Source organism: Capricornis sumatraensis, chromosome 16 (assembly GCF_032405125.1).
Source record: "Capricornis sumatraensis isolate serow.1 chromosome 16, serow.2, whole genome shotgun sequence".
Lineage (NCBI taxonomy): Eukaryota > Metazoa > Chordata > Mammalia > Artiodactyla > Bovidae > Capricornis > Capricornis sumatraensis.
In genome coordinates this window covers 38397329-38413744 of record NC_091084.1, presented here as the reverse complement: position 1 = coordinate 38413744, position 16416 = coordinate 38397329, and the positions used below count along the sequence as shown (strand labels likewise).

Sequence of the window (16416 nt, the reverse complement as noted above, 5' to 3'; positions counted from 1 at the left end):
CTTCTGTGTTTTTTCTTTTTAAAGAGGAAACATGTTGACTGCAATGCTGCATGTTGAATAAAATACATTCAATATGTTGAGTACAATAATTCCACACTGTATAATCTGCACGAGGCAAGCTTTACACTAATAGAAAAAGGATTGAGTTTAATCCAGAGAAACAGGAGAATCACTCTGGCAAGTTAGCCTGTGGTCTATGTGTTCAACTCACTGCTATGAAATCTGAACTAGTCATATCTTATTAAAGTAAATGTAGTTTTATTTTACAAGTTTTAAAGTTATCATTAGAGGCACTGTTCTACACTCCATAAATTTCACACTATTTGGGGGCTCACCCTTAGTCCTTGGTGAGTTCTTTCAGAAGGACATATGAACCCAAGAACACTAAAGCAGAAAACTCTGAGTGTTTCCAGGGTTTCATAGCAACTGAAAGATTTTAAAAGACTAAGGAAAGGAGATAAAGCCTGTCTTTATGATTCTTAATTAGCAGTGACCTCTCAGAGTTGTCCTATTAACACATACAATAAATAGTTTTGTCTCTAAAATAAGTGTTTAGTCAGTCCTGCCCTGGCACCTGGTGGATGTACTAACTCCTGAACCTAAATGCAGCGGTGCAGGGTGAAGAGTGAAGAGACGATGGCAGTCTCCTGGGGCAGCTTGCTGAGTGACACCTAATATCTGCACACCACAGTCTCCCTTAGGTGTCATGTCAGGACCCTTCTTTCCACCCATTGGATACATAACCAGCATCAGTGGCTGCACTCACCTAAGATTTTGCTGATGTTGGAGTTATGCATGTCAGGAAAGGCCTGAAGGATTTTCCTCCTCTCATCCTTTGCCCAAACCATGAATGCATTCATTGGTCGCTTGATGTGTGGCTCGCTGCTGGCCCGGCCTCGGGCATCCCTGTAGACTCGTGCTTCAGCCACAGTGGCACCTCCTGTTGGCCAACAATAATACTGCTGTAGTTTAGCTGCAGAGCCATTCATTGCTTTACTTCCTGTAATGTCAGGGCAGGAAGAACAAGACAGGTGCAAAGCATTATTATCTGGATAATGTAACACAACTTGCCACCTGGTTCAGTTGCTTTCCCTAGCAACTTTTTAATGAACTTCTTTTTAAATGAACTCTTGGAAGCAGGATACAGTTGCAGATGACAATTCTACAGGCTCTTCTGAGGTAGGTCTCAAAGATACACTGGGCAGAATTACTTTTGCATGTTTTTAAATGCCTAGTACATTTTTACTACAATCAATTCCAATTGACAATAAAGCATTATTTTGCCTTCCCAGGTGGCGCTAATGCTAAAGATCCTGCCTGCCAAAGCAGGAGACATAAGACACGGATTCCATCCCTGGATTGGGAAGATTCCCTGGAGGAGGGCACAGCAACCCACTCCAGTATTCTTGCCTGGAGAATCCCATGGACAGAAGAGCGTGGTGGGCTACAGTCCATAGCGTCTCAGAGTCGGACACGACTGAAGTGACTTAGCATGCACACCACATTTCCTGCTGTGATTTCTCCCTTCAAAAGTAGGCTCTTACCTATGATTTTAGCCTCATGTGCTAAACATCGCAGCCATTTCAAACTATCTCTTACCCCAGAAGAATTCTCTTTCACAATACTGTACTTTGGCCAGTGCTCCCCTCACTGGCTGGAAGCTCCTTCTCTTACTTCTTCAAGCTAAATCCCACTCATCCTTTAAGGCCTATTTAAATGTGGTGTGTTTCATGAATTAAATAAATGATTCGATTTAAACAATTAACTGAGCAATTACTATGAGTTTGGCTTTATGCCAAGTACTAGGTTTACAAAAGTGAATAAAACAGCAAGTGAATAAAACAGCTGCTTTTAAAGGAGCTCACAGTTTGGGGAGGAGACAGACCCCAAACAGACAGTCATAATGGAATATATGGTAAGTGCTCTAATATTGAAGTAAACAGGACATCAAGAGGGCACCAGCAGAGGGGACAGTCAACATGCCTCCTATTAAAGGTGACGTCTAATCTGAATCTTGGAAGACAAATGGGAATTAGCATGTGAATAGGGGAGTCTTTACTGCCCAGTAAAGACAGATGGGTAGGGTAATTCAGGCCAGAGGAAGAGCATTTGCAATGATGCCTCCCAGGCTGCATTCATTCTTCTCTTTTTTAATGTTTTTTTTCCGGTGCCAAAGAAATTCCTTTTCTTTCTTTTTTTTGGTGATCATCTTAATTATTTCCATTCTACCCCCAGGTTTATGAGACCCCTAAAGTTAGTGTTTATGTTGTACTCATTTTTGTATCCCCAGGATTTTCCATAAAACAGATACTTAATAACTACTTATTGGGCTTCCCTGGAGGCTCAGACAATAAAGAATCACACTCGTTTCACAAGCTAGCAAAGTAATGCTCAAAATTCTCCAAGCCAGGCTTCACCAGTATGAGAACTTCCAGATGTACAAGCTGGATTTAGAAAAGGCAGAGGAACCAGAGATCAAATTGCCAACTTCCGTTGGATCATAGAAAAAGTAAGAGAATTCCAGAAAAACATCTACTTGTGCTTTACTGAGTATGCCAAAGCCTTTGATTGTGTGGATCACAACAAACTGGAAAATTCTTAAAGAGATGGGAATACCAGATCACCTCACCTGCCTCCAACGAAATCTGTATGTAGGTCAAGAAGCAACAGTTAGAACTGGACATGGAAAAACAGACTGGTTCCAAATTGGGAAAGGAGAGTGTCAAGGCTTATTTAACTTATATGCAGAGTACATCATGTGAAATGTCGGACTGGATGAAGCACAAACTGGAATCAAGATTGCTGGAGGAAATGTCAATAACCTCAGATATGCAGATGACACCACCCTTATGGCAGAAAGCAAAGAGGAACTAAAGAACCTCTTAATGAAGGTGGAAGAGGAGAGTGAAAAAGCTGGGTTAAAACTCAGCATTCAGAAAAAGAAGTGCATGGCATCTGGTCCCATCATTTCATGGCTAATAGATGAAGAAACAATGGAAACAGTGACAGACTTTATTTTCCTGGGCTCCAAAATCACTGCAGATGGTGACTGCAGCCATGAAATTAAAAGATGCTTGCTCCTTGGAAGAAAAGCTATGAAAAACCTAGAGAGAGTATTAAAAAGCAGAGACATTACTTTGCCGAAAAAGGTCCATCTAGTCAAAGTTATGGTTTTTCCAGTAGTCATGTATGATTGTGAGAGTTGGACCATAAAGAAGGCTGAATACTGAAGAATTGATGCTTTTGAGCTGTGGTGTTGGAGAAGACTTGAGAGTTCCCTGGACTGCAGGGGATCAAACCTGTCAATCCTAAAGTAAATCAGTCCTGAACATTCATTGGAAAGACTGATGCTGAAGCTAAAACTCCGATACTTTGGCCACCTGATGTGAAGAGCTGACTCATTAGAAAAGACACTGATGCTGGGAAAAATTGAAGGCAGGAGGAGAAGGGGATGACAGAGGACAAGATGGTTGGATGGCATCATGGACTCAATGGACAGGAGTTTGAGCAAGCTCCAGCGATGGTGAAGGACAAGAAAGCCTGGCATACTGCAGTTCATGGGTTCGCAAAGAGTTGGAAATGGCTCTGCAACTAAACAACAATGACAACAACTACTTATCTGGCTTCCTTGGAGACTCAGATGATAAAGAATCCGCCTGCAATGCAGGAGACCTGGGTCCAGTCCTTGCATCAGGAAGATTCCCTGGAGAAGTGAATGGCTACCCACTCCAGTATTCTTGCCTGAATTCCAAGGACAAAAATGTTCCGTTTTCAACTCATATACAAAAGTAATAGACTAAAAGGCAGTCATTTCAAGGGTTCTGATATATTTTTCTGCTGCATGAGGATAATTCTTTAACATCCCTATGAAAGTGAATATCGCTCAGGCGTGTCCAACTCTTTGCAGTCCCATGGACTAGAGTCCATGGGATTCTCCAGGCCAGAATACTGCAGTAGGTAGTCTTTCTCTTCTCCAGGGAATCTTCCCAACCCAGGGATTGAACCCAGGTCTCTTGCACTGCAGGCAGATTCTTTACCACCTGAGCCACACACCCCTATGAAACTGTTTCTAAATTCTTGATATTTCATGGTTTCCAAAGACATCACCATAGTACGTGTTAAGCTGCTTCAGTTGTGTCTGACTTTTTATAACCCTATGTACTGTAGGCCACTAGGCTCCTCTGTCCATTGGATTCTCTAGGCAAGAATACTGGAGTAGGTTTCCATGCCCTTTTCTAGCGGATCTTCCAGGCTCAGGGATCAAACCCACATATCCTGTGTCTCCTGCATCGGCAGGTGGGTTCTTCGCCACTAGCACCACCTGGGAAGCCTAGTGACCACAATATCCCACTAGATTAAAAGTCCTTTGAGAATATGGTGGGAACTGGCTCTCCTTCACTGCTGTATCTCTAGGTTCCAATAACGCACATGGCATATAAAGTTTCAGTTAGTGAAATACATTCAATTAATGAACGAGTGAATGAAAGAACCTACATAGCTCTTGCTTGTTTTCATACCCCCTGCCAGCATGACATACTGATGTACATGCTTTACATGTGGCAACCACTAAATATTTCCTTATAGACTGAGAACCCCTATAGTTAAATGTAAAGTTGGACTGATGGGCTTAGCCAGGTATTCTACTGCATAAACAGGAGAGCCTACTCCTGAAAGTTTAGAAGCAAAATATACATTAAAACCTACATCTCTACATTTTAGAAAAAGCAAATCCTTTCAGCTCAGTGGAGTGATTACACAGGTAAGATATGATCCAATTCATCTCTGCCCTTCTACTCTATTTCCAGCTACCTGATTAACTAGAAATTTGTTTGTGTCATAGCTAGTAATAAATTAGAACATTAAAGTACACTATTATTTGGCAAATACGGTCATCATTTATTGCAAACAAAAGACAGGATAAAAGGGCCGAACTGGCTAATATTATCATTTCTTTTCTAAACATGAAGAAGGGGAGAGGGGCCCCTTTCTGAAGACCATGCAAAATAACACATTTTATATACAGCCCTTCTTTGAGGCCTAGTAGACAGAATCATCCCTTACATGAAAAGTCTCAAATCCCAAGATGCATAACTAATATGCTACCTTTTTGCCACCATACCCACAGTACATTAATTTCATTTAAAATGCACTGACCATACAGGATAAATTGATTTCACTTTATATGGGTTTGACAGCCATGTTTATTGTGCAGTGAAATGTAGTGTAGCTTCCAGCTGACAATATCCATCAACGCAGGGCAATATGCTGACTGCTGGGCCAGATGAAGGCATACATTACTCTGGAAGTGAAACACTCATTCAGATACGACAGTGTCTTCTCCTGAGGATCACCATGGTAATTTATGATGTCCTCAGTGCCATTACTTTACAACTGACATGAATTCAGCAATTTATATACTTGCATGCATACACAGGAGACAGGCTTGTGGAGAATGTCAGATACAAAAACATTCCAGTATTATCCTAAGTCAACTACTGTGCTACAGGTGATTAACATCCAGGGTCTGCTTTTACTGTCACGGCTTTTCTTCACCTCTATCAACACCAAACAGCCAGCTTCCATTTATTTACTTACTTACAAGATGTGTTTCATTGTAAATGAGAAGTTTTAATCTCCTGCAGACTGATCATGGTAGATTTTTAGACTCTGGTTTCAGTCGATGTTCGGTATGTGCATGCCAAGTCACTTCAGTCATGTCTGACTCTTTGCGACCTTATTGGCTGCAGCCCACCAGGCTCCTCTGTCCATGGGGTTCTCCAGGAAAGAACACTGGAGTAGGTTGCCATGCCCTCCTCCAGAGCATCTTCCCGGCCCAGGGGTCTAGCTGCATCTTTCATGTCTCCTGCGTTGGCAGGTGGGTTCTTTGCCACTAGTGCCACCTCTGCTACATATCAATTGATTCTCCCAAATATGTTCATGCCGATGCTCAATCTCTCTCCCTCTCATTCCATATCGCAGTCTTAGTATATCCTTCCTACTCACTTTTGCCTAACTAAATTCTACCTTCTCCAAGGAAGAGAGTTCACTTCTCACCCCACCAACTGTCCTGCAGTGACCTTGTCTGTCCTCCCATAATACATATTTACATGACACCAACTGACACTGAATTACACAGAAGATCTCTCGTCTCACAAGAAATGCTCCCAGATATTGAGAAATTTAAGCACAGCACATAGTATAGAAATGTGAATTAAGAAAGTAGAAATAGGAAACGTCAGGGTGTATATACATCTCTTTTTTCTTGTCTCCTTTTCTCTCTCCCAAGTGCTTGGAGTCAACTGAAAAATGAATGGGATATTTCAAGTTAAAACTAGAAGTGGTGTATTAATAAACCAAGGTTTGGGAAGAGAGGAGACTTATCTAGAGAGACCAAGATTTGAAACTACTTTTAAATTGAATCTGATATATGATATATGATTAGAGTCAGAATTTTAAGAAAATATAAAAGGGTCATAACTTCTCTAAGCTGCTTCGTGAAACAAACTGGTAAGGGAATTATTGTTGTAGTAATAAAAACACATATGACTGCATACATGCATATAAACTCAGAAATTTAAAAGTAGAGACTGTATATTAAGAAAGCTCTTTTAAACAGATAAGGAAAATTCTATATAATACTATATAGTATTATTTTTAAAAGGTATGCAGTTAGTCTGAAAATTTGAAGCCTAAAATTGACTCTCTGCTATAATTAACTTTAGAATCTACATATCAAATGTGACTTCATACTGCCCATTTACTTTGAAAAATAACATCAAGTTAAAAAAGGGGTGGGGGAAGCATTTCATTCTAAAATAGCCAATGCTCTGTGTCAGAATCCAGAGTTATCCTAGGGAATAGCTCATAATTCTAAGAGGCAGATTTTTTACTTTTAATAGCAGAGGGATCATTTGTGAGTTCAATATTCATAATATGTCTTCTCATGAACAGCAGTTGGAAGATGCCTAGACCTACAGCTATGTACTTGGAGACTACTGCTTTCCAGCTGACCTAAGAGTCTTTAATTATCAGCAACACCATTCCTAAATAACAGGAGGCCAACAGTACCACACCAGGCAACAAGGAAAAGCACTAGTTCCATTAACTCCAGGAATTCCTGTTCTCTCCATTTCCCTGAAGGGGCTCAGACTGGTTAATTCATTCTTGTCTCCCCTATCAGCTTGTATAAAGCCAAACTTTCAGTTAGATGCAAAAAGATATTCAATGGGGGGAAAAGCAGAAATTGCCAAGGCAAAAACTTCCTTAGGGATCTATGATGTAAACGATTTAAAAAGAATACAGAAAGTTGAGTTTTTCCAGGTGGGTTGGAAAGAAGGCTAGTTTAACCATCATAGCCTATGGCAATGGTCCTGAACTAATCCTAAAGAGGCCCCCTTCCTGGGTAAATTCCAAAGGTTATGTGAGTGAATGAGTAAGCGTTTGGTGTGGATTTGTGCATATATAAAGTCCTCCCTAAGGAGGAACTTTGGCAAATTCTATAATGTGCTTAGGAATCATTTATGTATGCATTAATTCAGCAAACACTCTGACAAGTTTCAGATGTACCCAGCATTGTGACAGAAGATACAAAGATAAATACATGTGCCTTGTTTTCAAGGAATCTGGTCCAGTAAGGGAAACAGATGCAGAAATAGAAAATTACAAAACATTGTAAGTGCTAACATGGGTAATTTCAAAATACTATGAAAGCAGAGAAGAGAGGCTATTAATGTTGTTGGAGTGGACAGAGGTGAATAATATGTAAGCTGCAGAGAGCAAGTACTGCTTAAGTAGCATCTTCAAGGAAGAGTGAGAATTTACCAGCAGGTATAAGTGTGGTGGCTCAGACAATAAAGAATCTGCCTGCAATGTGGGAGACTCGAGTTTGATCTCTGGATCAGGAAGATCCCCTGGAGAAAAGAATGGCTACTCACTCCAGTATTCTTGCCTGGACAATTCCATGGACAGAGGAGCCCTGTAGGCTATAGTCCATGGGGTCGCAAAGAGCTGGACACGACTAAGTGACTAATACTTTCACTTTTCATGAGTGTGAAAGCATTCTAGGCTGCAGAATGTGTGAATATAAAGACAGAGTTATAACAAAGGCATAGAGGGTTTTAAGGAATAGAAAGAATCTGGTTATGGCTTGAGTTTATTTAAATTAAAAAAATAAGGGAATGTCAAGAGATTAAATTCAGAAAGTAAGTAGGGGCAAGATTGCCAAGTACCTTAACTATAAAGTCAAGAAGTCTTTAAGGTTTTTAAAAAAGCAGGGTAGGGACATGAACAAATAGAAGATATCAAAATGGAAGCCAAATTAGAAATTACCACTGAATAGTCTCAGTGATTACTAGTGAATTGGAAATAAAGAATAGAGAAAAGTAAGAGAATAAATACCTTCTCAAAAGCCCATTAAGATTTACATTTTGCCAGACAGAATGAATGTAAGTAAAATATTAGCACAAAAGATTCTCTTCTGGGATCCAGTTCTGGTAATGGCAGTATAACTTATATCAGACTAACCTTTAATCAGATAATAATTATAAATTCTGGAGAAAAAAAAAACATAGAAAAACAACTAATTGAAGGTACTTGAGCTCTACCAAAATTAAGAAGAAACTGGAGAGGATTGACTCTCAGAAAGAAAGAAATATCAATGAGTAAAAACCCTGCTTTTATAGCTTTTCCATGAAGACATTCCCCAGTCTATTTAGCATGGAGTGGCTAGAATGTAACAGATCAGTCTTCATTGGCCTAATGTATCAGGAAAGTTAGTCTGAGGCTTCTGAGTGACTGTCACCTGAACTTCACAGGTATAGGGATGATTTCAGTGATTCCAGTGGAAATCAGGTCTGTATATCTGAAAAATCTAAGAGGAAATTTCAGCTGATGCCCACTGCAAGTTAAACAGAATTTGGATTTGAATCCTACCAAGTAAGAAAGTATCCATGAAAAACTCAGGCTTTCCACTGAAACCCCAGAGGGATCACTCGTGGAATAAAGACTACATGCCAAGACTAAGGATTCACTCTAGGACTAAAGACAAAATTGAAACAGTCACCATCTAACATGCAAAACTAAGCCTCTACAATTTCAAAGAGATCAATTTAACTGCCTCTTAGAACAAAAAATAACATTCTTAACAGAGAAAGATAATAGAAGCCAGAGTCTCTATAATTTGTAATCCACAATGTATAATAATAATAAAGAAATCACTAGTTGTGCAAACAATCAGGAAAATGTGACCCAGAGACCATTCCACCCTCATAAAAAAAAAAAAAAATCAATAGAAACTGATGGCTCAAATAATGTAATTAGCAAATGAGGACATTAAAGTAGTCATTAAAACATATGTTCAAGTATATAAAGAAAAAGAATATCATAATTAATGCATAAATGGGATACTTACAAGAGAAATGAAACTACACAAAGAAACATGGACATTCTAGAACTAACAGACATATTTGAGATGAAAATACATTGAATGGACTTCATAGCATTTTCAAGTGCAGAATAAAGGGTCAGTGATCTTGAAAATACATCAAAGGAAATTAGCTAGTCTCAAAACAGAAAGAGAAAAAGCTAAAAAAGTAAGCAGAGACTTTGCAGTATGTGAAACAATATATTGTCCTAAAATATGTGTAACCGGAATTCTAGAAAGAGGAAAGAGGATTGTGACAGAAAAATATTTGAAGAAACGTGGTCTGAAACTTACCTGAATCTGGTAAAAAAAAAAAAAAAACAGCTTATAGGTTCAAGGCATTCAGACAACCACAGGCAGGATACAAAGAAAACCATACCTAAACATTAGTCAAACTGCTGAAAACCAAAGACAAAGGGAAAATGCTAGAGAAAAAGGACACATAATACATAAAATGAGACAGTAATACAACTTATGGCTGATTATTTATTAGAAACAATGAAGACTAGAAGACTTATCTTTAGGCTGCTAAAAAAAAAATTCAGTGTAGTCTTATCTAATGATCATATGCTTAAAAAATGAATATGAAACACATTTTCAGATAAACAAAAGCTAAGAGAACGCATTACCTGCAGATCCATATCAAAAGAAACATTCAAGAAAATCATTCAAGATGAAGAAAAATAACATCTGATGGAAACTTAGATATATAGAAAGAATAGAAGAGACTTGAAAATGAGAAATAGGTGACTAAATTAAAAACTTTTGTCTTTTCTGGATTTCATAATAAACAGCTGATTGTTTAATGTTTTTAAAAGATAAGTGACTAATACAAAATACAACATCATATTCTGGGATTTATAATATAAGAAGAGGTAAAATCATGAGAAAAATAGCACATTGGAACAAAAGACCAAGTTAGTGAAAGTTAAATGCTGCTTTATTTTATGAGAAGTGGTATAATTTTAACTATAGGGATATTCAAATTAAGGATGAATAATGAATCTAGAAAAAAAAATTTTAAAATACAAAGAAGTATAGCTAAAACACCAGTAGAGTAATTCTAATGAAAGACTAAAAAAGGATTCAACAGGAAACAGTATAAAGATTAGTGGTTGCAAAGGGTGGAGGAAGGAAGGGTGAGTAAGTGAACACAGAGGAATTTTAGGGCAATGAAAATAGTCTGTATTCCATAATGATGGATACATGTTATACATTTGTCCAAACCCAAGGAATGTATAACATCACAAATGAACCCTAATACAAACTACAGATTTGGGGTGGTTAGGATGTGTCAACATAGGTTCATCAATTATAACAAATGTACCATTCAGGTGGGATGGTGGTAACAGGAGAGGCTATGCATGTGTGAAGACAGGGAGTATGTGTGAAATCTTTATCTTTCCCTCAATTTTACTGTGAACCTCAAATTCCTCTTAAAAAATTATCTCTTCATAATAATAGCTTAGAAAAAGGATTCAATTAAGCAAAAGGAAGAAAAATAGTAACAGAAAGCCAAAAACTGAGGGAACAAAGAGAAAAATAGAAAATTGTAAAACTTTATCCCATCAAAATCAATAATTATATTAAATATAAATAAATAAAATAATCCAGTTAAAATTGGAGATTTTCAGGATGGATAAAGAGTAGATATCAATGGAATAGGAAACAATTTACAATGCAAACATTGGTAATTTGAAAATATCAATAAAATTGAGAAACCCCTGTGAGACTGATCTACAAAAAGGGGAAACAAAAACACCAATATTTGGATTGAAGGAGGGTATATCACCGTAGCTACAACTCACATTAAAAAGGATAGGAAGCAAATATTGTGACTAACTTAATTCCAATAAATCTGACAATTTATATGAAATGAACAAATTCCTTGGAGGACACAAACTGCTAAAATTCAATTATGAATATATAGAAAGTCTGAATACTCTTATAGCTAATATAGAAAACCAATTTATAGTCAACAACCTTCCCACAAAGGAAACTCCAATCTCAAGTGGGTTCATTGGTAAATTCTTCCAAACATTTAAGGAAAAACTAATAGTAGTCTTACACAAACTAAGAAAGTAGAGAAAGAAAAAACTTCCCACATTCATTTTATGAAGTAACATCACACCCTGACAGAGATTTGAACATAAGTACAAAATTCATTAAAAAAAATTTGCAAATTAAATAAAATAATACATAAAATGGATAATAAAACAAGATCAAGTAGAATTTATTTCAGAATAAATTAATTTAAAATGTAATATTAATTTAATATTTGAAATCAGGCAGTGTAATTCTCTACATTAACAAAACAAAGGGGGAAAAACATGATGATCACGACAGATTCACAAAGTGGCTTAGACAAAATGTAATACCAATTCATGACAAAACCTCTCAGAAAACTAATAATAAAGGGAATTTCCTCAGTTGGATAAAGTACTTTTAAGAAAAATCTGTAGGACATAATAATATAGTATACTACTGAATGCTTTCCTCCAAGATGAAGAACAATGCAAGAGATGCCCACTCTTACCACTGTTAATCAACATTCTACTGTAGGTAAAGAAATAAAAAGCATGCAAAATGGAAAATAATAAGTCATGTTGAGTGTATTCATAGATGATTTTTTACATTAAAAAAATCCTGAGAAATTTGCAAAAATAATTTCTAAAAAGTGAATTTATGGGCTTCCTGGTGGTCCAGTGGTTAAGAATCTGCCTGCCAGTGCAGGAGACAAGGGTTTGATCTGGGAGGGTCTCCCATGTCATGGGGCAGCTAAGCCCCTGTGAGCCACAACTACTGAACCTGTGCTCTAGAGCCTGTGAGCCACAACCTACTGAGCCCCATGCTGCAACCACTGAAGCCTGTATGCCTAGAGCCCACGCCTGGCAAAGAGAAGCCACCACAATGAGAAGCCTGCACACCACACCTAAAGAGTAGCCACTGCTCTCTGCAACTAGAGAAAGCCTGTGCATAGCAATGAAGACCTAGCACAGCCAAAAATAATAAATAAATAATTTTTTAAAATAAAAGGTGAATTTATTATTATTGCAACATACAAAACTATAAAATCAACTGTACTTCTAATAGTAGAGCAGTTTAAAAATAATTTTAAAATTTACATTCATAATAGCATTGGAAAACATAATTCTTAGGAATAAATTAAGCCAAAAAAGTATGCAAGACCTCTATACTAAAAACAATATTTATGAGTTCAGTAAGTAAACCTAAATAAATGGAGGAATATACCATGTTCATGGATCTGAAGACCTAATATTTGAAGATGTCAATTCCTTCCCAAATTTATCTATAGATTCAACCCAATCCTATTAAAATTGCAAAAGACTTTTTTAGAAATTGACAACTTGGTTTTAAAACTGTATGAAAACATCCAAAACAAACGTGAAGAAGGTTGGAGGATTCAAACTACTTAATTTCAAGGCTTACAGTAAAAAACACTTTGTAACACTGTAAAGGCTAGAGTAATAAAGACAGTATGGGATTGTTATAAGAACAGAAAAACCAGTGGGAGAGAATAAAGAGTCCAGAATTAAACACTCACATATATGGTCAAATTTCAATAAAGACTTAGGCTATTAAAGTGGGAACTAATAATTGTTTCAACCAACAGTGCTTGAACAAGGAGACAAATACGTAGAAGAAAGTAAAACTGACCTTTTACCACACATTGCACTCAACAATTAATTGAGATGAATCAATTTAAAATTAAAGCAAAAACTATAACACTCCTCAAGGAGTATTTTGGAGAATAGTTTAGTGATCTTATAGTAAGCGAAGATTCTTGAATATGGCAGATAAAACACCAGTATATAAGGAAAGTAATAAATTGACCTTTATTAAAGGTCAATTTTTGATAAGGCTCAGCTTATCAAAAGTAATTGTTAAGGCGCAGACTGGGAAAAAAACATTCACAATACACGTTTGACAAGAACTTGTATCAAGAATATATAAAGAACTTCCACCAAAAACAAAGAAATAGACAATATAATTTAAAAATAAGCAAAAGATTCATTAAAAAAAATTTACGAAAGACACGGTCATGGCCAATGAGACATGAAAAGGTATTCCATGTCATTAGTCATCAGGAAAGTCAAATTAAACCCATATATCATCTTGCACCCACTGAAATGGCTTACAAAACTAATTGTTGGCAAGGATATGGAGCAACTGGAACTCAGATACCAATATATTGGTAGTGGAAGTGAAAAATGGATTTGGTATTTTCTTATAAAGTAAAATATAGACTTTCTGATGACATGCAATTCCATTTGTAAACACTTAACCCAAACAAATGAAAACTTTTTAGACTATCACAGCGCTTCTATTCAGAATAACCAAAGACTAAAAATAACTGGAAAATGGGTGAACAGTGGTATATCCAAACAATGAGATACTATCCAAAATAAAACTAATTCAATGCTTAGTTTTAAAAGGTAAAAACAAAAGTACCAACATAAAAGAAAACCAGACAAACAAATGAAAGTGATATTTTTCTGAAATATTTTTTTCTCTATAAACCTGAGTGTGCGGCATATCCAAGACATTGGGAACTCAAAAAGAAAAAAAAAGGTCTCATTATCAAAAAGAATTATTAAAAAGGGCAAAAATGCATAACTGCTTACTAATTAAAAAAGGCAAATGCAATATATACCATTGGGTCCTCGACAATCACACTATTTTAGAGTACTTCAGTCAATCAACAGAAGAGTCAATTTTCTCTTGTCAAATTTTGTAAAGAGTTATGTGACACATTTGGGTTAACAGAGAAAACGATCATGAGTGAATCACAAACAAAAATGTAGAAGATGAAGGAATATTAGAAGTGGACATGAAAAATTAGGACAGAGGGGAGGTAGCAATATTACATAGGTTGGATCTTTTTTCACCAAGTTTATCTCACCAAATGTATCTTAATACTGAAGAAGTCTAGTGCACTATGTTGGAGGAATGGCTGACAGTTGTCTATGATTTTGGAAGTTCTGCTAACTGCACTCCCACTTACTGCCAGAATGTGAACCCACTTTCATTATAAGAAGGCTACTTGATATTCAAATTTGATTTCTTCTTGGAAAATAAGAGAGAGAGATAATTTGGTTATCCTAGTGGTTTACTTGGCAGGAATATACATTCCATGGCTGAGCACGAACCTTAAGCACTAGAGAACTGATGTGTTTCATCTTCAGAGAAGGAGGGATACCAGCCGGGGAAGACTATGGTTTGCACTCTATGTCTTTCATAGAGGATTATCTAGATGGGTTAGAAAGAATGACTGACTGATGGGTATCATAACTTAAAGAAGGCAGATGCAAAATATGAATGTTCTTCTAAGTTAAAGGTTGGTTAAAAAAAAAAAAGCAACCAGTGGTATAGGAATGAAAGATGAATTATCTGTGGTACTTTGATTAAAGTACTAACTCTTCCTTTGACCATTAATCTTTATTAATGCACAGGGATGTTATAGGTAAATTTTCATTTTTCTGTTTTCATTTTAAGATTCATTTATCCCTACTTACCCTAAATACTCTTCTTATGTTAAGTACTGAATTTAACCACACCAAGAAATTCACTGAGTAAATTAGACAGGTAGATGACAGATAGATAGAGGCAGAGATATAAACATATGTAGTGTATACATTAAAAAATTCCACTGAAAATTTGGAGACAGATGTTTTACTACTTAGTGTGGCAAAGTAACACATTTAAAGAACAGTTTACTTTTTTCACTAGTCTATACCAGAGATCAGTTTCCAGAATAGAAACACCAAGTGTATTAAGGAATTTTGCCTACAATAACATTTACTAAGTGCTTTCAGTGAACACATTATGTCGATCCTCTTTACAATCCTCTGAAACGGGTAAGAGAGTAAATATATTTGTCTCACTTTACCTTGATAAAGGTGAAAGAGAATGAAAAAGTTGACTTAAAATTCAACATTCAAAAAACTAAGATCATGGTATCTGGTCCCATCACTTTGTGGCAAATAGATGGGGGAAATGGAAACAGTACTTTGTGGCAAATAGATGGGGGAAATGGAAACAGTGACAGACTTTATTTTCTTGGGCTCCAAAATCACTGCAGCCACAAAATTAAAAGATGCTTGCTCCTTGGAAGAAAAGCTATGAAAAACCTAGACAGTGTATTAAAAAGAAGAGACATCACTTTGCTGACAAAGGTCCATATAGTCAAAGCTATGGTTTTTCCAGTAGTCATGTACGAATGTGAGAGTTGGACCATAAAGAAGGCTGAGTGCTGAAGAACTGATGTTTTCAAACCGTGGTAACTGGAGAAGACTCTTGAGAATCCCTTGGACAGCAAGGAGAACAATCCAGTCAATCCTAAAGGAAATCAACCCTGAATATTCATTGGAAGGACTGATGCTGAAGCTGAAGCTCTAATACATTAGCCACCTGATGCAAAGGGCCAATTCGCTGGAAAAGACCACAATGCTGGGGAAGATTGAGGGCATGAGTAGAAGGGGTGACAGAGGATGAGATGGTTGGATGGCATCATCAACTCAAAAGACGCTAGTCTGAGCAAACTCCAGGAGATAATGAAGGACAGGGAAGCCTGGCATGCTGTGGTCCATGGGGCTGCGAAGAGTTGGGCACAACTGCGTGACTAAACAACAACAACCAATGAAGAAACCAAAACCCAGAGAGGTAGGTTGCCTTCCTCTGTAATAACTTGTTGCTAGTATACTGCTAACAAGGAACAGGGCGAGGTCCAGTGCATTCACCCTACATCAAAGCTACCCCAGGAACTACTCAGTGATACGAACTAACTCTGAATCTCAAAACCCAGCATTTCTCAGCTGGAACATTGCTTTCCCCCGTAAAGATACCATTTCTCTGCACTGTTAAGCACATTAAAGGAGCCTATTACCAGTTATGAAGTTCAAGCCACTGTCTAATTGGCTTCGGAAATACTGCCCCACCAAAGATGCAAGAGAATGCAAAAGAAAGCACTAAGG

At 37.1% G+C, this 16416-nt stretch overlaps 1 protein-coding gene across 4 annotated transcripts in view; it reads right to left on the bottom strand.

Annotated features, from left to right (window-relative positions):
* SOX6 (SRY-box transcription factor 6) overlaps positions 1 to 16416 on the bottom strand; it is a 408021-nt gene that overhangs the window by 12182 nt on the left and 379423 nt on the right. For 3 of the 4 annotated variants that reach the window (XM_068988346.1, XM_068988347.1, XM_068988349.1), the window contains one exon: positions 767 to 1000. In XM_068988346.1, the coding sequence (XP_068844447.1) occupies positions 767 to 1000 (234 nt within the window). The remainder of the gene's footprint in view (positions 1 to 766; positions 1001 to 16416) is intronic. The other variant, XM_068988348.1, reaches the window with a different exon arrangement.